Here is a 23,587-nt window from a genome sequence, read left to right on the forward strand (position 1 = left end):
CATCAGAAGAAAGCGCCACCTCCACACACCAGGGGAGCAAGATCTTTTCTTGCTGCACAGGCACAACATGACAATATCTCGCACAGATTATCACACTGCAGCTCAAATGGATTTGCAAAACTGTTAAAAAAACAAACCACCTCCCCAAAAAGTCTGGTTCTGCCGTATTGATGCGTGCCAAGTGATTTCCTAATATACATTGCATTTAGTCCGACTATGAGCCAGAGGCCTTGGCAGCAGACTCTGCTCCTCGTGTCCTCCAGCTCATTGCCATCAGCGAGCGGAGAGCGTGTCTCCTCCCTCCGACCCTCAGCCTCCGCCCTCCTGCTTGCTCGGCCCTGGATTGAGCCGACAACTGCGACTGCGGGGAGATTAGCCGCTCCGCTGCGCCGCGCCCGGCTCCGCACTGGCTCTGGCCGCGCACAAATAAAACATTCCAAACTAATCTTCAAATGGAGTTTAATCCGCCCCCCTCCCGCCTACCTCCGACAGCGTGGTGTCCAGCTGGAAGATCTGCCCTTCTCCCTCCACTTGGCGCACGCAGATCTTGCAGGCCAGGTCCACGGTGGCGGTGGAGAAGCGCTCCAGGGTGAAGCAGCAGTGGAGGTTCCTCTGGGAGCCGTCCCACACCTGCTGGAAGGGGAGCTCCTGTACAAACAGACAGATTGTGGAAATACAAGTGAAAACGGGGAAATATTCAAATTTGTTGTGTGTAAGAATGTGTTATTCATTTCACAAAAAATGGAGAAAAGTCGAGTCTTTACTTCCGTTTTGAGTCCTTTTAACAAAATGTGCTAAAACTAGGGCTGCAACTAATGATTATTTTTGATGTCGACTAATCTGTTGATTATTTTTCGATTAGTCACAATTATCTTCTTTATTTTCACCACCTATTTTGGGCTTCTGTTTAACATAACTTTCTTAATTCTTCGCACCTGTGTATTACTGTTGTACTCTGACAGCATACTTTTTTTTTTTTTTTTTTAGCAAATATATCAAAAATAATGACACACAAAGCATTTATATGTGACATAGTTGTTAATATTTTTTCACAGCATTTATTTGTGACAGCACACGTTTGAGAGGTTATATGCAATGTTTATCACAGTTAAATACTTTAAACAGATTTATTGCAACTTGAATAACGAATTAATATGCTCTAAATAGCACAGTTGATAAGTGATAAGTGAAAGAGTGTTAAAATTCAGTATAAACGTTAGTATCAACAGGGGCTGTAATTCACTAATTACTGCCGTTAAGTGCGCATTTACCTAAGTGTAAATCGTTTGCTAAGCTAGCTTGTTCCATTATTTCCCGACGTACGAAAGACGCTTATTATCATTATGACAAAAACGATTCAATTTTTGCTTTATGGCAGGAAGCTAAAACCCAGAAGTTTTGTTTTTTGCAGGAAATCACCAAAGAGAAAATAAAGCATCAGAGAGCTTCAGAGCCTTGTGAAGGGTTAGGGTCTGTCGGGCTTCTCACCTGGTACTTGGCCAGGAGTTTGCTCTTCCACAGCGTGTGCGGGACGTCATGGATGGAGAGCCTCAGGTTGTGGGTGCTGTCTTTGAAATTGAGGGTCTTTGGTTCATCCAGCAGCTTCCCGCCCATTTGCTTCTCCATCTGTAGCACTTCCTGAAAAGACAAAAACCTGGTCACTGTTTTCTTTCTTTGCAGCTGCTGTAAACGATTTCTGCCCTTATCGGCGGCTGCTTCTACAATTTACTTGCGCGGCTCCATTGTGTCTTCACAAATGAAATGCCTTTTAGAATGTTTTCATCCCCTCCAGCTTTACTTTTTTTTTTTTTTTTTTTTTAAATGAAACCTGAATCCACCTGCAGCCAACATCAATGTCCTTGCAGCAGGATCACTATCACTTCTCATTACCCATTCCCGAACTTAATAACCGTGTTTAATATCCCTGCCTGGCATAATAACCCGCTCTTATCTCTCTTGCGCGAAGGTAGATGGTGGTATTAAACACAAGGAGACAACACGCAGACTCCGTGGATGAAGGTGGCTTAGTTTGAGATAGGCAATTTTTTTTTTTTATTATCCAAACCTCCCACGTTTCATCCGCAAGCGCCATTCTAGACCCAGGGAATGGCGGCGAGAAACCGATTCCTCTTACCTTGAGAGCGTCCTGGGTGTCGTCCAGGCAGTAGACCCTGATGTGGTACTCCATGGCGGGGCAGGTGACCGGCCCGAAAATAGCCAGCTTGAGGCGCTTGATGGTGGCGGCGCTGAGCGACTGGCCCACCAGGCAGTAGGTGCCCAGCGTCTCCGTCAGGATGTGGCACGACTCGTCGTCCATCTGGACGTAACACGGCGTGGTGAAGTTCTCCTCGCCGACCACCACCACATCCTAGGTGGACAAAAAAAAGCAGGGGGAGGGATTTGGATAAAAATTGCAAACCCAGATTAGTCCTGATAAATCACATGCAGTAACACTGAACCAGTAAAACCTCCTCGTACTCTTTGGTGCCAGATACACAACAGTACGCTGAGTAACAGAGGGGGAAAAGAAAACAGCGCCGCACTGCCTCATATTATAAAACCAGTTTTTCTACATTTTATGGAACCTGTTTCTCAGTTACAGAAATTATTGATTGTAAAAAATCTTTTTTTGAGCATTTTCTCATTTTTGGCGAACTTCCTCCCATTACATTTTCATATAAAGCTCATAAAACACAACTGCGCTGCATATTCAACAACAACAGGGATGCAAATAAACTCCTGTTAGATTTCCATTCGCTAACATCAAGCATTTATATTCTCATAAAGGTAGGATCAATCTCAAAGGAGGCAGGCAGCCACGCTGATTTGCTCAGGGTTCTGAGATCCAGTGGGAAAACGATGACGCAGAGGAAACATTGCCTTGCAGCGCTCTTTCTCACCATTGGGTGGCAGTAAATCCCACCCAATTGGCCTTTAATGAAATTGCCTAAATTGACCTGAGACTTGGCAGCAGAGTTAACTTCCTGTCTGCTGCTTCTCCCCGGAATCTCCTCCTTCCCCCTCAGCTCCTTGTGTCGCCGGACTCGTCTACTTTGCCCCGTCAAATTAATTCATATTTGCTTTAAAGCGTCCGCTCGCCGTTAATTGAATCTTAAGCCGGCATTTAAACGCCGCACTAAGTGCAGCGGAACAATGGATGGTCACGGCCGCTCGGGGGAGGACGGGGCATTAGACACAGCGTGCACTGCTAATGTCTCAGACGCGGCCGTTAGGAGCATGAGCTAATGGCAGCGAGGGGTTTTTCACCGCTGACCCCTGTCACGGAGCTAATGCCGAGGGGATATTTCATTTGGACCGCCGCTCTTCCTAGTCGGTCTTGAACGGGCCCTCCATTCGCTCTCTTCACCCCCCCCCCCGCCTCTCTCTCATCCACACACTCTGCGCGAGCGCTGCGTTGGCATTAATCCGGTCTATTACGGGAGACAGAAGAGGAATTACAGTATTTTATTGTGAGCCAGGCCGTTTAACGGCTGATCATTAGAGTCTTTAACTGCTCCTGGGGGGAATGGCACTGGGGCTCCTTATTGGGAGATAATTAGAGCAAGGAAAAGGAAAAGGGAAAAAAAAAAAAAAAAAAGCTAGAAAAAAACAAAACAGGAGGCTGCTTCATACATCCGTGTGTTTGTGTTTGCGTGTGTGTTTCGTCGCAAACAATCAGGGAACAACTGTGCGCACACAGTTTAATTTATTCACTCATTTTCTGACTTTATCTGCTGCTGCTGCTTCTTTTCCTTTTTTTTCACGTTGAGGCGTGGGAGGATAAATCTTGTCGGAGAGCTACTGAAGCAGAAAGCCGCTCATGTTCCTCATTATGTGACCTGCTGCTGTCTGCATCACCACCACCACCACCACCTCGCCATTGTGTGTGTGTGTGTGTGCGTGCGCGTGTGTATGGGTGCGCGCACGAGCATTCCCAACGCCCAGACAACCCATTATTTCCCGACTCGGTGACGACTTTATAAATATCCAGATTGGGCACATCGCGACCGGGAAGTGATGATGAATGCAGGTTTTGACAGTGCACGTCTCACACGTACACACACACACACATATGCATGCGTGCATGCATGCATGCAAAAAAAGCAATAATGTGCTCATGGACAGCGCGGAGGCCGGCTTCAGTGGGACGGATGCACAGGAAGCCGCTGTCACCTTAGATATTAAAAAAAATAAATCCCGTCAGGTCACATATTTAATCATCATGCGAGCGCGTAATCACCAAGCGGATCCATGCCACAGCGGAAAATATGGAGATTTGATTTTCTAATATATTTCCAATAAGGAGCGACATCATGGCATCGCAACAACAACAACAACAACAACAACAACAACAACAGCAGCAGCAGCAGATTGGTCCTGCCCAGTGAATTCAAACACTCCACTCTTTGATCAATAGTTAGACTTGGTTTTACTCTGAGCTGTTATTGGCTGCCTCCAAGTAATCCATCACTGTCGTGTGGACGCTGCATGTCGGGGGAGACGGTGGTGGTGGTGGGGGGAAGGAGGAGGGGGGTGCTCTCTCTCTTTCTCTCTCTCTATGCTCCATAAGTCATATCATACCTCTGTGCATCAGATCAGTGCAGAAGCTTCCGGAAGGACAATATAGTCGGACGTGGGGACATATTGGATGTGATCAGCTGATAACCAGGAGGAGCTTTTTTTTTCAGCAGGATTTATAGCATTCTTCCGTACAATCAAAAGTCGTGTTTGTTTTTTGGTTTTTTTGTTCATATTCTACAGGAACTTTTTCTGCCTTTCCTGTTGTCCTAAAATAGGAAGTTCTTGCAAATGACCCTTTTGTGATGTCACAAAAAGGCACTGACTCTTCTGCCAAGTTAGCGGCCACGACCCCAGCCAGACCTCCTGGATTTTGTCTCCATTCCAATCAAGAATCTTTTTTATTTTTGATGCAGGAAGATAAAACCCAGTATTTTCAGCAAGGAAGCTGTAAACAAAGGGCTAAAAAATGCATTTCTTTTTTTTTTGAGGGGTAAATAATCACCCAAGGTCTTGGCATGAAAAACGAAGGTTTTAAAAGTGGTAAAATACAGGACTAAGATAATAGGATGAGATTCCATCTGAAATCCCTCTCCCCCCTGACAGCAGAGAAAAATGAATCAATAACAGCCTGATTCATCATGTTATTATCAAAGGTGTGTCATTGACGGTGACGGCTGTGCGGCGATACGATAAGCTGAGACATATTCCAAGAAACATCCGGTTGCTGTTTTTATCATTATTGTCATTATTTCCAAGTTATTGGCAGCGCAAGCAGATTGTCAGCGGGACAGAAACATAGAGTCGGATATGAAACCTGCACTGCTGCTGGGCGGCCAAAAATGAAAGTGTGGCGCTGATGAGTCTGCGCGGCTTCAGAAGTCACGAAGACAAACTCGCGTGCGCAGTTGTGAAAACAAACACACACATTTATAATGGTAAAGTGAAACCGTCTGAGGAGTGAAAACACGGCGCCCAGGTTGCGGAGGTTTACTGTTTCAGGCTGTTTGATGGCAGCGCTGCAAAAACAAAGAGCAGGAATTTGATCCACCCCCCCCCCCCCAACCCCACCCTGGCAGATCCCCCCTCAATCCCCCCCCCTCACGTCTATCATCACCTGCCATTTCATCATTTTGTTGTTGTGCCAGATCTCCTTTCCCTTTTGATGGTTGCCGGGCAAAACTTTTCCCCCCCCGAGTGACTCCGGGATGAATTAGACGGCGGAGAAATCCCACACGTGTGTCGTGTTTCAAGGTAGAGCGCCCATTTCTATTAATACTCTTCTTTATTTATTTTTATTTTTTGAAGGACCGCGAGAGGAAGCCCGTCTCACCTCCCACTGGTTGTGCTGGGAATGGCTCTTGAGCTGTATCAGCCAATCCTGCTGGCCGTCGCACACGGCGCAGTGGTGCATGGTGATGATGAGCGGGCGGGTCAGCAGGGCGCCGGGCGGCCCGCAGCTCACCACCGGGCCCAGCACCGTTTGGCCGTCGTCCACCGAGGGCCTGCAGGTGCAGCGGGGGGGACAGAGAAGTGACGATAAATCGAGTAAGTCGCAATAAACACAATGGAAAAAAACAGTGTTGGGCGACGGCGACGCGCACCTCATGTTGTCCTTCCTCTGAACCGTCACGTACATCTCGTACACTCGGCCCTGAGGAACGGCGCCCGCTGGGATCAGCAGACTTACCCCTGAGGACACACACACACACACACACGCAGATGGGCGTTAACTTGGTGCAGAGAGAAAGTCCAGAAGCTCTGCAATGGATGATGTGAAAAAACAAGTTTAAAATGTCCTCTGATGACCAGTGAAAGCATTTTTACTTTTAATGGATAGCTGGAGCCTCATCAGCACATAGTCATCACCATTATTATTATTATTATTATTATTATTATTATTATTATTATTATTATTATTATTCTTACTATTATTATTATTATTATTGTTCTATTTTTTTCTCCCCACAGACAGAGTAATAGTGACAATTTCCCTGGGCACCACAGACTCTGAGAGCCCCAGCGGGACGTTGCAGCTTCCCGTCTTGGCATCGGGAAGCAATAAGACATTTCATTTCTGAAATCAATGATCTTGCCACTCTTCATAGTCCAATATCGCTGCAGCCAGCAGGAACTCGTCCCCCTGCCCTGTCTCGCATTGATTTGATGTGTAGTTACCCTGTCCATTTTTTTTTTTTTTTGGGGGGGGGGCGTGTTTGTACTCCCTGGCCCTCCACACACACACACACACACACACACACACACACACACACACACACACACACACACACACACACACACACACGCAGCTCTCAGATCGCTCATTGATCCCCCTTCCATCCGTGCGATGAGCTTCTCAGAGGAGGTGACAGACAGCTTCTCTCAGAACGGCCAATCACAGCAGCTCTGCCGCACGCCGCCGCCGCAAAGCGCAGCCTCAAAAGGGAAGTGATGCGGAGAAGACATTTCAGGATGCAAAAAATTAAATAAATAAAAAAAAAATACCAAAGGGCCAAAAAATATTTCATGGGGAGGACGCCCAGCTCCCCTCTCTCTCTATCTCTCTCTCATCCCTCCCTCTCTCCTCTCTCAGCCTGTGAAACGCGATGAGGTGGCTGAGCTCGACTGGTGGCAGCTGAGGACGTTTTCACATGAATCAAAGGAGATAGAGTGAGAGAGAGAGAGAGTGAGAGAGAGAGTTGGTGGATCTCTGGGAACCCGAGAAGTGTGCGTGCGTGTCCTTTAAAGGTTGAGCTTGTCGACGCAAAAACAACCGGCGTGTGTGTGTGTTTGAACTCGACGGCCGACGCCGAGCTTCCTGGAAAGGAGCGTCGGCCGCTTCCGGAGTCACGCTGGGAGGAGCAGTCAGCAGCCAGCACGGCTCAGACGTAGCCATGGTGTTTTTAAGATGTTTTTGGATTTGAAAAAACAAAAACAAAAACAAAAACAAAAAATTGATTTCTTCCTCACTCTTCAAGTGTTGCCGTAGTGGTTGGAGGAAGCATTAGGAAAACAAAAATATTCCCCTGTTCAACACCGACTCGGCGATTACTCCCAAATCCTCCCCAACAGACGGGACATCCTCGACGGCACGGACATAAAAAAGTCGTGCACCCTCAACACGGCAGCTGGATGGCTCAGGTTTCACCCTCAAAATCCAGCTTGTCCACTTCCAGCAGACACAGACTTCAGTCGGCGGCTTCCATCATCAACCAGCAACATCGTCATGAGGGTTTACAGCAACGTCGGCCCTCCGCACTGAATAAATCATCTACCAGCTCACACCTGCTCGCACCTGGAAATGTAGATGGGGTTTTACCGAGTAAATTCTGTCCTCGGGTTGAAACATCAGAGTGTCACACTGAGAAGTTTTCATTATTTCTATAAAAGCCCCATGACGACGGGTTTAATACCATCGTAATTAGATGGAATAGTTAAAAGAATCACATCTATTTTCTTTTCAGAAAAAAAATGATTAATTGCTTTTCTTGCAGGGAAATGATCAGAAGACTGATATCACTCCGTTATTTCCCCCGCTAAACGATATCTGCAGAACGGATGAATCTGAGATCAACTGAGGCGAATACATTAAAATGTTTCACTTTTAATTTTGAAAGAGAGAGAGACGGACTCCTTCATAACGGACACAGCAGGGTGTCTGGAGCTCATCGACGAAGTGAATGAGTTGTGTGTGCGTGTGTGCGCTGGTGGGGAGGAGGCTCACACGCACCCCCTGTGCAGAACTGGTTTTTGAAATGTATCCGGCTTGTAAAGAACCCATGGGAAACATTTCTGGAGGAAGCGATTGGACGATCCACCTGTCTATCTGCTCCTAACCGGATCCGCAGCAAAATGAGCTACATGTGATTAGTAGCCTGGTGTTTATTTACAACAAAATTATTGCCATAGTCGGGCAAAGGTAAGCAAAAAAAAATGAAAATAAATAACAAAAAAACTTGTTTTTTCATTATCAGGTTATGAACGTGGATGAAAATCAATCAAAAATATTATTTAGAAATCGAGTTAGCCTTTTTATTCTAGGGTGGATTCACAACTTAACTTTTGTTTTTTGTTTTTTTTTGTTTTTCTTAACTGTCTAAGGAAGCTGATTGGTTTCAAAGAGGATGACTGTTGGAGCTTTGCAAGATGGATGGGTGGGATTTCAGGGGTCAAATGTGAGCGATCCAGCTGCTGCGAAAGGTCAACTACAAATATTTGGTGCAGATGAGTCCCAGATAAATAAATAAATAGATAAATAAATAAATAAAGGAATGAATAAATAAAGGCTTTGCTGGCAAAAAAAATGGAATAGTAGCTTGAAATACTTTGTTACCTGAGTTGGGCACGATGAGGTGGCCTCCCTGGGAGCTGAAGGAGCCCAGCGCGGTGCAGGACGGGTCCCTGGTGCGGAGCAGCGTCTGGGTCTGGGTGCGGCGGCCCATGGTGCTGTCGCTGCTGTCCAGCAGGCAGTGCGGCAGCTTGGGGGACAGCTTGGAGGAGAACTCCCCGGCCAGGTCGTCCTGCGGGGTGACCAGGCCCGAGGAGTTGTACACCTTGATCTTCAGGTTGGGCAGCGGCTCCAGCAGGGGCGAGTTGGTCATGGGGATTTTGTCGGCCACGTCGTGGAGGGCGTAGACGGGCCCGCGGTACATGGCGGCGGCCGAGGTCAGGTCTGGCGGCGCCGTGAGGAGATCAGCTGGCAGGGCGATGAAAAGAAAAACAGGAAGTGTAATCAGAGGCAGAGCTGCTTTAGTTTCTGCTTTTTCTCGATTGATGCAAAAATAAATAAAAAACAAAATTCAATGTTTTCCAACAATAACTCCCTGTTTGGTCTGTAAAGTGAACTGAGATGAAAAAAAAAATGTGTTTCTTGTCTGCAGAGAGTGGAGAGTTAATCATGTGTTGCTGCAAGATGAAAATCACTGGAATAAGGCACCTTTAATTCATTCAACATAGTTGTTTTTTTAAACAAAAAAAGGAATGAAATGGGGGAAAAAATGCCATCCAAACAGCTTGATACTCGACATTTCCAGCTCAAACAATTACGTGAAGCATTCGTCTCTGAAATCGGGCTCTACGAAATTAAAAAAAATAACATCTGTTTTTTTTTTTTTTCCAATTTATATTTCCAATGGTATTCAAGAACGCACGCTGTAATTAGTCACTGCGCTGCCTGTCTGTGTGTTTTCTGTGCAGCTCAAGGCCACCTGTTCTCCTCCCTGCCTCCCTCTCTACATTAAAATCCTGGTAGAAAATTTGAATGTCTCTCTCTCTCTCTCTCTCTCTCTCTCTCTCTCTCTCTCTCTCCCTCCCTCTCTCTCTCTCCTCACCTTTGCGAGCGTTCTTGATGCTGACTGGCTGGAAGCCCCCGTTGAGGGCGGAGGTGTCGATGATGTCGGAGCTGAAGTCGCGGTGGTTCTTCCGGTAGACGAAGAGCGCCACGGCCACCGAGATCACCAGGCACATGATGACGGCGATGACGATGCCCACGTACAGCGCCACGTCGTCCGTGCTGGGGGCCACTGGAGCGGGAGCGAGAGAGAGAGAGAGAGAGAGAGAGAGAGAGAGAGAGAGAGAGAGAGAGAGAGGGAAAAAAAAAAACATATTTCTAAAGGTGCATTCAGGGTTTTTGTTTAAGATCTAATTTAATGTAGAAGTTGTGACAAAGCCATTTAACTGCATCTGGCATATCTCCTGCTTCCATCACCCTGGAACACTGCAGTAAATAATCTGGATGTGGAGATGAAGTCGTGTGAGGCCCCTTTTATAGATGCAGAGCGGCAGAGAGGAAGTCGCAGCTCAATACTCAAACGGGAAGCTAAGAAAATGAAGATAATGATTGCGTCCGATCGATAAGGACGGCCGCCCAATGACACGCCGTCCTAACCAGCGGGCGTCGGGAGACAGATCAGAAGTCGTGACGGCGGAGGACGGAGACGTTTTCATCTCCAAAACTGCTGGAGTTCACAGCCCGTCCCCCGCCTTTGTTCTCGCGCGCGCGCGCGGGTTCGACGATAAGATCTGGCCGTCGCTCGCATTTCTCCAATCGCCTTTCATCCCTCAATCCTCCCCCCAATCCTCTCTGTCCACCATCCAGCTGGAGGAACCTCTGTGAATAGCCGGCAGTGGCTGGCGCGGACTGCTGGAGGCGCAGACGCGGGAGGCCACGCGGCACTGATCAGATCAGATCAGACCTTCTCTTCTTCTTCTTCTTCTTGCCTACTGACAGTCGGCTGTCGTGTTTGGTAAATAACGTCCTTTGCTGTCACTTCGCTTGACAAATGGGGGAGAAACTCTTCTTTAGAGGTGGGAGGAGGGGAGTTGGGGGGGGTGGTAGCGCGCGAGCATGCCTGGACGCCCAGTAGTGACAAGTCAAGGACCCCAAAAAATGATTTCAAAGCCTGTTTATGAGACTTTTGATGAGGCGGAGAGTTCATTTGGATATGCAAATAGGCGCAGGGCCCGCCTGCGCCAGTAGGGGGCAGCATCAGCCGACTCTTCATGACGTCCTGGGGATTTGTGCAAATGAGCCTCTGGTGGGTCTGGGGGATGCAGATGGCCCTCAGTCTGCGTCTCCTGTGTTCTCCGGGACAAAAGGAGAGAGAGACGGGAGCGCTGGTGACAGCCGACGGCTGCAAGGTCTCCCGGCAGGACGGCACGACCTCAATGGACTGACACATAAAAGTATACTGCTTGTTTTTGTTTCTTTTAATATATATTTAAAGTCAAGGATACACTGCGGCGCCCCCTTTCAGGCCAAGTGTAAACACACCATTGAATACAAGGGCTGATATCAGCCTTTCCTCTTGCAGTTTTAACTAAGACATCAGCAGAGTGCAGATAGATTCAGTCTCTCAGCCATCGGGAAGAAAGTCTGGGCGAGTGCGGTTTGAAAAAAAAAAAAAAAAAAAAAGCTTCTGCCTCTGCCAAGTTATTTAACGTACATCCCCCTCGGTACAACAATCTCTCAGCGCTGGCTTTGATGATAAAGGCAGCAACCTGCTAAGAGTGCGCATTAAAATGTATCGCTTAGATTAATACGTCCCTTTGAACGTGAGCCATTGTCGGCGCGGCAGAAGTACAAGGAGCGGAAATGAAAAGGGGATTAGCGAACACTCCTTTCTCCGCCAGGGCGCAGAGATTTACAGCGGCGGCGGCCGAGATACGAAGGGAGGGAGCGAAAAGAGGAGAAAAATATGTATGTATGTGGCAGAGACGGAGTCTGGGAAGTGGGGAAAGAGCGTTAAAGCTCCCAGCCGGAGTCGCAGTCTGAGCGACGGGGTCAAAAGGTCGGCTACGAGTCGGAGAGGCAGCTAATGGGGAGACGGGACGAAGCGGAGGTGGAAGAGGAGGTTTTATAGCAGGCGAGAAAACTTCCCCAGCGGATGGACAAGCCATGAAAAATGGTCTGCAAGCTTTTTACTTGTTGCATGGGTGGAGTGAAATCATCACTGATTGCACAGAGACAGTTGATCTGCTACAAATCTCTCACTTTGGTGCCGAGCACTCAGTGATTTAAGTGCAGGTGCGTGTGTTCACAGAGACTACCAGTCAAAAGTTTGGACATTTTTTTTTTTTTTTAAATCATTTACAACTTTCTAGTCACAGACGGTAACGTTTCTTGCATCTCTGATGATTTTCGCAACGTTAGCCTTGCTAGCTAGCCAGAATCTGCTAGCTTCCCAACAAAGTGAGTGTGCGCCGCATTTGAAAAATGATTGTGCGCACTTTGTGTGTTGTAGAACGAGAAGTGTCAGAAGAAGAGTGAAGGTGTTGGGAGAGGAGGCTAGGAAAAAAAATGTTGCAACATCCACTGAGCGGCTAAAGTGGTAGCATGTGATTGAGAGCGACACTGAGCTACTTGAACACAAAACAGCCAGTGAGCCTCACTGGAGTGGAGCGCTGTTCATTAAAGTCTGCTAATGAAAGTTCACGGTTTGGAACACACACACACACACACACACACACACACACACACACACACACACACACACACACACACACACACACACACACACACACTAAATAATCCCAACCCGATAAATTGCAGTTTCCACAAGCTCTCATAAAGATCAGGGGTAAACATGAAAACAAGTGCAGAAAAATACACACACGCAATAAAGAAATGAAAAAAACAATAATAATAAATCATAACTCACATGAATTCCCCAAATCACGCTTGTCTTTTGCCTCAGAGGACTTCTGAAATAAGGAACCTTGAAGGAGGGAGGGGTTGTGGATGGGGGAGACAGAGGGGGAGGGAGGGGAGGCAAAATGAGAAGGAGGAGGAAGCAGGGGTGAGAGGTTGAGGAGGTGGGGGGGTGATGAAAATCAAATTTAAGCCAACGGAAATAAATAAATAAAACAAACTCAACAAATGAGACAGCAACAAAGTCATGAGTGGGAGTGATGACGCAGCCCAGACCATCCTTCTTGATTCCATAGCCGCCGCCACCCTCCTCCTCCTCCTCCTCCTCCTCCCACCTCCCACCCCTCCCCCACCGGATGAGTGTATAGAGCATGGAGATGGATGAAGGGAAAAGAGGAGGTGTGTGTGTGTGTGTGCTGCACTAAAGGAGGTTCAGCGAGTGAGTGGCGTGATCCATCAATGTTCCTCAGCAGCAGCAGCGGCAGAAGTGGGCGGGGCCAAAGCGGCAGGTGAGGCGAGGAAGGAGGGATGGATGGATGGAGGGATGGATGAGTCGATAGGAGCAGCAGCCCTGCATCCAAACCACTGAGCGAGGCTTCAGGTGAGGAATCTGGAGAAAATTTGCCAATATTTTTTTTTTTCAATCCCGCTCTTTATTTGTTTGTTTGTTTTTGGCAGCAAGAAGCGCTCTCCGCTTCAGGTCGTGTTCACTCTTTCTTGCTGCAGGTCGTCCACAAAAAAACGGGCGACACAAACAATGAAGTCCTCAGAGAGCGAATGCGGCCGGACCAGCGGAGCGACGGCGCGATCAATGGCTTGATAGATGGCGCTGGCGAGCCGATGTAATCGGTCTGACTGCTGTTCCATGACCTGAACCTGCAGCCAGCGAGGGGTCCGGCCGGGGTAACCGAGTTTGCCGCTGGGTGGGCAGGAGGAGGAAAAAATAAAAAGCCTCCAGACCAAAGATGATTTGTTCATAGAAGAGAGAGAGAGAAAAAAAAAAAAAAAAAAAAAGGGAGGACAGGAAATTATTGTCTGGGTTCCAAACTCGGCACAGGAAGCCATTATCTTCCTCCCCTCTCCGAAAGAAGTGATGTCACCATTAAAACAGCCGGCCAGTTTGTTTTCGCTTCTTTGGTGGAGCATCACTGGAGTCTGACCGCAGGAAGCGTTCGCAGCGCAGCCCACACTGGAAAGTTCAGGAATAGCACTGGAGTGGCAGCGGCTCCTCCGTCCACTCGGAGTCTCGACCTCCTGAAAAGACCTCGCTGTGCGGATTTTTTTAGGAGACTGTTTTCTTTCCTCCCGTCTCCACAGATGATTATGGCTCTGCTGCGCAATGATGCGAGCTTAGAAATAACTGGCAATTTGTAAAACAAAACAAAACCAAACAAAATAAAAAAGCTTTCGCAGTGATAAAGAACAGATGTTTGGTGACAAGACGAGGGCTCGAACCTGAAGCAAAACGTCCTCGACCGATCAGAAGTTTCCAAGATCCCAGTTAAAGCAACTTACAGATCTTTATTTTTTTTTTTTTTACTACTTTTATTATTATATCAACGCGTTAAATAATTGATCAGAAAAGGTCATCACTAACCTGAGGGAGGAATCAATGCCCTTTGTGACATCACAATGGGATGATAACAGAAAAAATATATTTTTTCTTGCTAATGAGGCTGCAGGGGCTGAAAAGCTCAAGTCCATTTTTTCACCACGTGGGACCTTTAATAATCGTCTAATTTGCAGAGCAGCGTGTTTGAACTTTATAAAACACGTGTACGTGAAATTCAGCCAGATTATCAATTCAGAAGTTAATTGCTTGATTAAATAAACGGCCGCTACTCATTTTCCTCGGCGCTGCCTCTGCCATTTTTTTCTTCTTTTTTTTTTTTTAAATCCAATTATAAAGCCAGTTATGATCATCGACAGTGTTATGTCAAAGTTTTTTTTTTTCCCCACCCTTAATGTTTGCATAGCACAAAATGGAAAAAAAAAAAGGAGTGAAAACAATAAGAAAAAATTAATTAGCGCAGCGCCGTCTCGGCCGTTCATCAACGCTGTGCGGCGGCAAATTAACCTCATTCCGTCAGAGAGCCGCAGAGTCTGTTTTTTTTCCCTCCCTTCATTCTCTCTCTCTTTTTGTATTACAGCGATAAAATGTTTTGCCCTTGCTGGAGGGGACCCCCTATACCCCCACCCCCCACCCCCTGCCCCCCCCGCCTCTCTTTCTCCACAGCAATATGTCAAGGAAATGTCACGTCTGATGCGCCGGGTTACCAAACAGCATCGGAGCGGCGAGCGGAGCAGCAGATCCGGCCGGCTCGGCCTCAGCCGAGTGTGAAAGCCGGCCGTTGGAGAGTGCAAGTGCAGCAGGACTTTTGTCTAAATCCAATTGTGAAACTCCCGGACAGCCTTGGATGCGATAAACAAGCTGCAAAGTCAATTAGAACATGGGCGGAAAAAAACACCTCTCCCCTCTCAGGCCGGCGGTGTTTTGCAGCCCAGGCCGACTTTTATTTCCTGCTCGCTCCGTCTGGAGCGCCTCTGAGAATGATTTCAATAAATTCAAACACGGCGGAAACCAGATCAGGATGCAACGGAATCCCGAGGCGCTGGTGTTTGCTGGGATCCCAGTTCGGACTGCACCACCACCCAACCCCACCTCTCCACCAACCCCCCCCCCCCCCTCCCCCCCCCCATGCCTCAGATCATATTTGCCATAATGCAAGCTTTTAGATAATGGGCTCTCCGTCTCCTAAATGCCGGTGGAAATGGTCGTTAGCGTTGACATAAGTGGCTTCACCCTCTTAGCTCGCAACACAGAAAAATCAATCCTCCAAACGATCCCACCCCCACCCCCCCACCCCCCCGACTCCCCCACCCCAATCTATAAAGTTATGCCGTTTTATTCCCCCTGCAAACTGGCCGTCGATGCGGCCCGGGACTAATGCTTCTGAGAGTCCAGAGCCAGGAAGTGTCGGGAAGGAGGTGGTGGGGGGTGGGGGGTGGGGGGTGTATGTTGTGCCTCGGAGGGAGATAAAATAAAAACGAATAAGACAAATAAGGGTAGCTCCTTCCTCCTCCTCCTCCTCCTCCGAGGGAGATCGCTGCCTAATGTTTCCGCAGACACACGACCTTGACTGTAGAAATCAGCTAATGCGTTGCAGCCAAATATCGGATGAAATCCCTGCAACCCGCAGCGGTGAGGTCACAGTTTCCTGTCGGACCACACATTGCGTACATGGAGCTTTTTTCTCTCTTGTAACGCAGATTTTTCAACGCGCAAAACAGTTCTTTTTTTCTCCCTGTCAAGTCGGTCCAGGGCGGCGAGAATCCACCTTCCACATCCATCCGGGAAAAGTGCAGCTTCTGTTGTTCGATGCCACCTTCTGCGTGCGACGATTGTGTTTGTGCAGCTCTATTTTGGAGAGCAGGAGAAGATCAACTTTGCCAGTTTTAAAACTTCCCACAGTAGCAGGACATTAAATGGCGCAATAGCTAAAGAAAAAAAAAAAAAAAAAAAAAAAAAGTGACAGCCAATAGATTTCAGTCTTTCCAGTATTTCAGCCCACGCAGAAGGAGACTGTTGTGCAATGAAAAGTAAGGGAAGACTGAGCTGGACTTTTTAAAATGAGCTTGGAGGAACGTGCACCTTCTCTCCTGCTGCAATGAGGACGAGAGCCGTCGGACAACACTTTGTCATTTTTTTTCTTTTATTGGCTGTTGAGTTCAACATGACAAACTCATTTGACTTGCTCTGCACTGGCCGTGCCATTGCTGTCGCTGTCGACACGGCTCTGCCCTCCTTCAGGCGTCTGATTGGCCAACGTGTCTTCACACTGGGAGGTTATAGCACCGCCTTCTGGCTCGGCATGCACCCGACAGCCTGCGTGTGCATCTGCATGTGGAGATAATTTTGAAACACTGTCAGAGTGTCGGAGGTTAAATAATAAAATGAAAAGAAAAGTGTTGACAAGGCCTCGGTGTGTTTGCAGCGTGCTGCGTTTTCTTCGGACAGGAACGCCGAACCGCGCCGTGCATGTTGACCCCGACGGCGTGATTGATGTGAAAACTTCAAAACGCAGGTCGTCGTTGGCTGAGGCACGTCCACACTGCCGCTGCCGCTGCCGCTGCGCTGCGGGCCTGGACACTGTTATTAGTGCCACAGTCGCCGTCCGCGGTCGCTGACAAACACCACGGAGGCGACGGCGGTGGCGTGCCGGGTTGAGTTTTATCAAAAGCGGAGCAGGGAAAAAAAAAAAAAGTAACAAGAAAACGGCCTCCCGAAGATGGGAGACGAGGCTCAAGGTTCATGCCGCGACAATACGATTCCATTCTGTCAGTGCATAACATGAGGAGGGGTTTTGTTGTGTCGGTGAGGGGAAGAAGGGGGGGAGCGGCTTCTTCGGCTCGAATAAACAGCTGCTTGCTGGGATGAAAGAGGAGCGGAAAACCATTTTCCCGTCTGCAGAAAAAGAATAAATGGCAGCACCACCAACCTTAACCGTTGTTTTCTTTCTTTTTTTTGCTGTTAGCAGCAGAAACGACAACGGGAGCGTCCGCACTGGAAGTCACCATGTACGACGACGACGACTGCTGGTGTAATTTGGCCTCCTGCTTCCTCTCCTTGCACTTTAGATGGTGATTAGAAGCCGCCTGTCAGTTCCGACCCCTTCATGCACAATAAGAATCTAATCTCTGATCGTTATTTTAAAAGTACAACTCCCAAAAGCTTTGCCCTGCAACCGGTGTCCTCCCTTATGCCCCCTAGTGGCCATTAAAAAGCCTCTTGTCCTTTGCCTAACTTTTTACCCAGCAGCTTACAACTCTTGTGCATGGGAAAATAAACAGAGTGACTGCCAAGAATTGACAAATCAATAATTTTTTTTCCTTTGTGTTTATGCATGAGTGGAGTTGAAACAGAGCGGACAGGATGTTATGCGGCGATGTGAGACACGGCGACGCGGCAATGGGAGGAATTCCTCTCAGGTGAGAGAGAGAGAGAGGGTCAGCAGGGCGATCAGTGGGGTGGTGGTGGTGGTGGTGGTGGTGGTACTCACTCTGCATGCACAGGCCGTCGGTGCAGTTCTTGGACTGCAGGTCGGAGCCCTCGCAGTCCCTCCCGCCGTTCTTGGGCGCCGGCGTGCTGCACTCCCTCCTCCTCCAGTGGGTGCACTCCATCCCACAGGCCGACCACTTACTCCACTCTGTCCACAGGCCGTCCACTGGAGCCCAGGCAGCCGCAGGGCAGGGTGGTGGCGGGGCGGGGCGGGGCGCAGCGGGGGGTCGGAGGAGGGGATGAAGTCGCGGACGATGAGAGGATGAGAGTGATGGAGGGTGGACGAGTTGGTGAGAGAAACACACGTGACAAACAGAGTGAAATATGCATCATGTTTGTTTGGTTTTTAAAGGTCCAGTGTGTAAAATTTGGCCTGATTCATGATTTTCACCTTGGTAAAAGATTATATTTATATACTGCCCATAAATACATGAATAACAGTGTATGATCGCACTACAATAAGAGTCATTTTGTTTTCCTATAAATAAGAATATACAAAAGAGCAAGTTAGCTCCTGGTTAGTTGCCATCTTGCACCGCCACATTTCTAAGGAAGCCTGGTGTGGACAATCCAGGTCGCCTGACAGCACGTTACGCATTTAGGGTGAATTAGGCTCGAGTCCTCAAATAAACCAACGAGGAAGAAGGTGGACGAGGTATCCAAGTTTGTGTGCGCAGGCCACCGTAGTTCACCGGCAGGCTCGGGAGAGGGAGGGGGAAGCGTAAGACTGCTGCAATCTAAAACGCAACCACTCGATGTCGCTGTTACTGCTGAAAATCTCCAAATATTACACACTTAACCTTTAAAAATGCTGGAATTCATTTTCCCGCGCACGGCGTCGCCCCCATTTTGCCTGTTGCAAAGTGGGCGGCCGGCAGGTTTGAATGGATTGATTTTGTCGTTTACCTGGGCAGAGCGGGTTGCAGGCCAGCTTCTGGATGCCTTGGCCGTCACAGATGGCGCCACCATTGAGCGGGGCGGGGTTCGTGCAGCTGCGGGTGCGTTTCTGGTAGCCACGGCCGCAGCGGCTGTTGCACACCGACCACTCGGTCCACGTCGACCAGCCACCGTTGACTGGAAGAAAAAAAAAGAAACACAGCAGAAAAAACAAGGGTTGAAAACAAGTGATCACCCAGATTTCACCCCTCAGTGGTTACTGCTGTTATTTTTCTAATTGGACAAACTTTTAAAAACACGCAGTTACAAAGTGCTTCACGAGACGTCATTGAAAGCGACGGCAAACAAACAAAGTGAACATCAATAAAAAATAAAAAAAAAACATGCAGGCAGGAGAGTTTAAAAACTAGTTTGCAGAAGATGACAGAAGCGGCACATCCGACACGTCTCCCTGCAGAAAGTTCCAGAAGCTTAAGAGGAGCCGCCGCTGCGACGGCTTGATCACTTCTGGGTCTCACAGCGTGAACGAGGAAACTTTGAAGAGGTTCAGACTGGAGGAGCGTCGGCTGACTGAAGAGGAGGCCGAGTCGTTCCTGGAAATGAGAGCCGGCGTGGCCGCTCACCAGCGCCGCGGAGGGTCGTGAAACATAATCACGGCGAAACGTCGAGAAAAAGAAAAAAAGAACCTTTGCAGCTTTGCTGTTAAAGAAGCGAAAGACTGAGATTTGGTGAAAGCACGTCAGCGGCTGGGAGGAATTTTATTCATCATGCATATTACAGCGTGAACGTAATGAAAGCAGACAGAGACACATTTGGCTTTTATTAGTGCGTCCGTCAGCCTGACGGACTGGAATCCCCTCCAGCCGTCGGCGACACCGTCCTGATCGACCCCGTCCTGATCGACCCCGTCCCGATCGACCCCCTCCAACCCGGCAAAGACAAAACCAGCGCACCCCAAGTTTTTTCCATCATCTCTTTTTTTTCTGTGCTCTGACCCTGAGAAATCCTCTGCCTGCTACTTTGTGACTTTCTTTCAGCTGACTCCCGGCTCCTTCCTTCCCTGCCTGCCGCACAAAACCCCCCCCCCCCCCCCCCCCGCCCCCCGCCCCCCGACTCCTCATCCATCTCTGTCAGCGGCTAAATCCAGCGCCGAGTGACGCCGAGCAGCGCTCGTGGCCGGGAACGAGGCCGTGGCATTTGAGCGGCTGGAAGTGGGCTCGGCCCCCCCGGAGCTGGTCGCCAGACCCCCACCCCCACCCGACCCCGCAAATGCGACATACTTCTGGGCAAAGAAAAAAAGCCTCCAGAACGCTGGACTCAGTTTTGTTTTCTTTCCTGCTCGGATTATTCATCCGTCTTCCTTCTGTCTGCTTCATCTCAACACTTTTCTGTTTGCGCTTATTTATTTTTTTGCAGCCATTGTGCTGCTACTGCTGCTGCTGCTGCTGCTGCTGCTGCTGCTGCCTCCACTTTCCTTGTAACGTGTCAGGTTGGGAAACTCGAGGGATAAAGAAGAAGATGAAGAAAGATGAAGGAGAAGGAGAAGAAGAAGAAAAGTCCCCCTCTTTCCCTTTTTGCTCGGCGGTGGGTTATGTAAACGGCGGCGACTGCGGCGCATGAATATCCGAGCGGCCCGTCTCGAGGTGGAGACGCGCGGACGGCACAAACAGCTGCTGCGGGCCTGATGCTGATGCCGTTGCTGTTGCCGATGCGTCTCTCTCAAGGATGAGCCGACATCAAAAGGAGCTGGCGCCGTGGCAAATTCCTCGTCCCTGAAATCTCCGCTCGCCGCTCTCATGCATTTGGAATGTTCGTGCTGCCACACGTCGGCGTGCAAGGCCGCCTCGTCCTCAGCGCTCAACTTCATTACTTGCACCAAGGAGAAGATGCTGCTGCTGCTGCTGCTACTGCTGCTGCTGTTGTTGGTTTATATAACCTGCATCCACCGGTGAGGGTTGCCACCGAGGCCTTCTCTCTTCTTCTTCCTGTCAATGTGAGTCACTCGAACAAGGCTAATTTAAAGAGGGGGGTGTTGGGGGGGGCGGGGGCCTGCAGGCAGGAGGGCCCCCCCCTCCGCCTGTGTCTGCTAAAGCCATTGGATGTGTTTAAACCCTCCGCATATTAATCAAAATCAGGAGCGCCGTAACCCCAGCGCGACAGCTGGATCGCTCGGATTTCAACTCCCCAAATCCTCCTCATCCGTCTTGCCAACCTCAGAACAGACAGCGCTTTCAGCCCCACTCAGCGGATTCCATAAGTCATCGCCGCCTGTTTGTCCGTCCAAACAGGCGGCGATGAGGTGCGCGACCGCAGGTTTGTCAGAGCTGTTTTTCACATTAGCAGACAGGACAAACAAAAAAAGCACGGAAGGGTTTTTCACGGTGCTTTGATCTCCGTCCGCTGGAACCACATTTGCGTCTGAAAACAATCAACTGAATGAATGAAAACGACCGACTCTCTTGTGTCACTTCTGAGGATAAAATGAACTTTGGTCAAAAAAAACAGCAACGATTTTCATTGCGCACTCTGACTGAAACTCGCAAGGCGCCTGCTCTGCTTCCATCCATCGCCTCCGGCGGGCGCCGCTGCAAGTTAAGACGGCGGCGGCGTGCGGCGCGCTAACAGCGGCGTTATGTGATGTTAGGGAGAAGGTGGGCGAGCCTGCGTGAAGCCGCAGCGGGGGTCCCTTTAACTGCGGCTCAGCCTTGTTTGCAGCGCAGCAATCACACGTCCTCCTGCTTTCCACAAGGCTTTTGAGCAGGAGCGAAAAAAAAAGAAAGAAAAAAAAGAAACGAGCTAAGTGAACGCGGCAGGAGGAGGAAGTCGGCTCGGCTTTTTACGCAGAGCATCTTACAAGAAGTAGTTTTGATACCGGCTGACGTCTAAACACGTTTTTTCTCCAGTCGCACTCAATCCTGCAGTCTCAACACACACACACACACACACACACACACACACACACACACACACACACACACACACACACCGCTCCAACATGGAGGTGTGGGGTGTGTGCATTTATGTGTGTGTTTATATGTATGTCATATATATATATATATATATATACATATATATATATACATTTCACAATACTAGAGTATATTAACTGTGCTAATTGGCCCCTTCAAAACAAAGGTGTTGGACACAAAAGAAACCTGCTAATTAGGAACATCACGTTGCTAAGCCACGACTCTTTAAATCATTTTTTTCCTTGCAAATATTGCCCAGTCCTCACAGTTTTCAGCAGCACTGTCGACAATAGTGGCTTACAAGCTTATGTATGTAAAGTCAAGCGCCAAGTGTTGCTTGACAATCGAGGCACAAACAGTCTTAAAGAGAACATATGGCCTAGTTTTGCTGCTCAGCCGTGTCACTTCCTGCTTCCTGTCTCCACAGACGAAGCGCTGAAGTGCCTCAGACTTGTTTCTGAGCAGCTGTGGTGCCGTTTTAACTTGTACTACAAAGAGAAGAAACTTTTTCTCCCCCCCGCCCGACCGAGACTCACGGTGATCCATCGTCTTCAGGTTCCCTTTCAATGTTACCAGCTAATCCAGTTAGCCTAGCCTAGCCTAGCCCCCGGGAGCCAAAAGGCCGCGCCAAGAACGATCAGGACCGGTGACTCACCGTAGACGATGACGGTGGCGGTGGTGCTGCGGCGCTTCGCCACGATGTTCTTGGCCACGCAGGTGTAGTTGGCCGTGTCGGAGAGCCGCGCCTGCTTGATGATCAGGTTGTGATCGATGGTGATGTAGAAGTTCCTGTCGTCCGCCGGGTCGATGATCTCCTCGTTCTTCAGCCACTCCACCTAACAGAGAAGGACAACGGGGAAAAAAGGGAGAAGATTTACGACAAGTTCGCAGCAAGGACTTTAAAAAGTTGTTTTTTTTTCTCGAGTCCAGACCGGCACTACGGGCCGAGGCTTGCAGGCTCGACTGTTTACCGTCTCTGAGGTCCTGCCACAAAAAAAAAAATCAATACCCATCGTGCTCTTTTTCGACTTGCCGTGCAAGAAACAAAACGCTACAGCGACACAAGCGAGAGAGAGAGAGAAAAAAAAAAAACAACGAAACAAAACGCACAACTTGCGAGCAATTCCCCTCAAGCCGAGAGGCGGCCTGACCTTTCCTCCAGAGTTCCATCCCTCTGAGCGGCAGCGCCGCTCCTCAAAGGACAGGAGAGCGTTTAGAAAGTCTGGTTTGGCTGTAAATCACCCAGATCCTCTCTACTCTGTTGGAAGGGTGAGGAGGGAGACGGAGGGTGAGGAGGGGGCTGCAGGCGTCACCTCACACACCGCAGACACAGCCTTTCAAAACATCACACACACACACACACACACACACACACACACACACACACACACACACACACACACACACACACACACACACACACACACACACACACACACGGTGTCCGGTGATGAGGAGGGTCAGGGAGAAACCAACCGACTTCCTGCCTTTTGTGACGCAGCTCCTGATAAGCGATAAAGACACTAAAGGAGCAGCGCAGGGACAAAAAAAACAAACAAAAAAGACAGATAAGGGGGAGGATGTTTATGAAGGGTCTTTCTTTCATATGACAGATAAACTATCTGGAGGAGGCGGTGAGGCAACGACCTGATAGGACGACCGGGCCGAGACTGCGCAGGCTGTGTGTGCAGGCTGAGAGCGGTGGGCCGAACTCTGAGCATCTTGACCTCCGACCTCCGTCCCACCAAGACCACGCCTCCGCCGAGCGGCTCAGGTGACTCTCCTCCCACCTGGTGAAGCTGCAACTGGATCGGGAGCCGACGCAAAGTTAATATCAGCCGATCGGCTTCCAAGTTAAAACCTCCTGTGTGTGCATCGTCGTTCTGCTGATTCCGTCTTTATTAGCTCAGGTTTTTTTCTTTTTTTCTTCTTCAGTTCTTTCTTTCTCTCTCCCACCTCACCAGACGCCTACTGGATGAAATTAAGCCTCCTGTG

General features: G+C 48.9%; 1 protein-coding gene across 2 annotated transcripts in view; it reads right to left on the reverse strand.

Annotated features, from left to right (window-relative positions):
- unc5cb (unc-5 netrin receptor Cb) overlaps positions 1 to 23,587 on the reverse strand; it is a 108,826-nt gene that overhangs the window by 3,341 nt on the left and 81,898 nt on the right. Inside the window, exons 5-15 of one of the 2 annotated variants that reach the window (XM_076044878.1) lie at positions 22,248 to 22,428; positions 18,633 to 18,800; positions 17,728 to 17,892; positions 12,678 to 12,734; positions 9,849 to 10,040; positions 8,852 to 9,214; positions 6,123 to 6,210; positions 5,852 to 6,023; positions 2,135 to 2,368; positions 1,489 to 1,638; positions 484 to 648 (exon numbers count right to left, since the gene is read on the reverse strand). In XM_076044878.1, the coding sequence (XP_075900993.1) occupies positions 484 to 648; positions 1,489 to 1,638; positions 2,135 to 2,368; positions 5,852 to 6,023; positions 6,123 to 6,210; positions 8,852 to 9,214; positions 9,849 to 10,040; positions 12,678 to 12,734; positions 17,728 to 17,892; positions 18,633 to 18,800; positions 22,248 to 22,428 (1,935 nt within the window). The remainder of the gene's footprint in view (positions 1 to 483; positions 649 to 1,488; positions 1,639 to 2,134; positions 2,369 to 5,851; positions 6,024 to 6,122; positions 6,211 to 8,851; positions 9,215 to 9,848; positions 10,041 to 12,677; positions 12,735 to 17,727; positions 17,893 to 18,632; positions 18,801 to 22,247; positions 22,429 to 23,587) is intronic. The other variant, XM_076044879.1, reaches the window with a different exon arrangement.

The sequence above is a fragment of the Nelusetta ayraudi genome, unplaced genomic scaffold (genome assembly GCF_046127955.1).
Source record: "Nelusetta ayraudi isolate G7.1 ecotype Tasmania unplaced genomic scaffold, CSIRO-AGI_Nayr_v1 ptg000083l, whole genome shotgun sequence".
In the NCBI taxonomy this organism is placed as follows: Eukaryota; Metazoa; Chordata; class Actinopteri; order Tetraodontiformes; family Monacanthidae; genus Nelusetta; species Nelusetta ayraudi.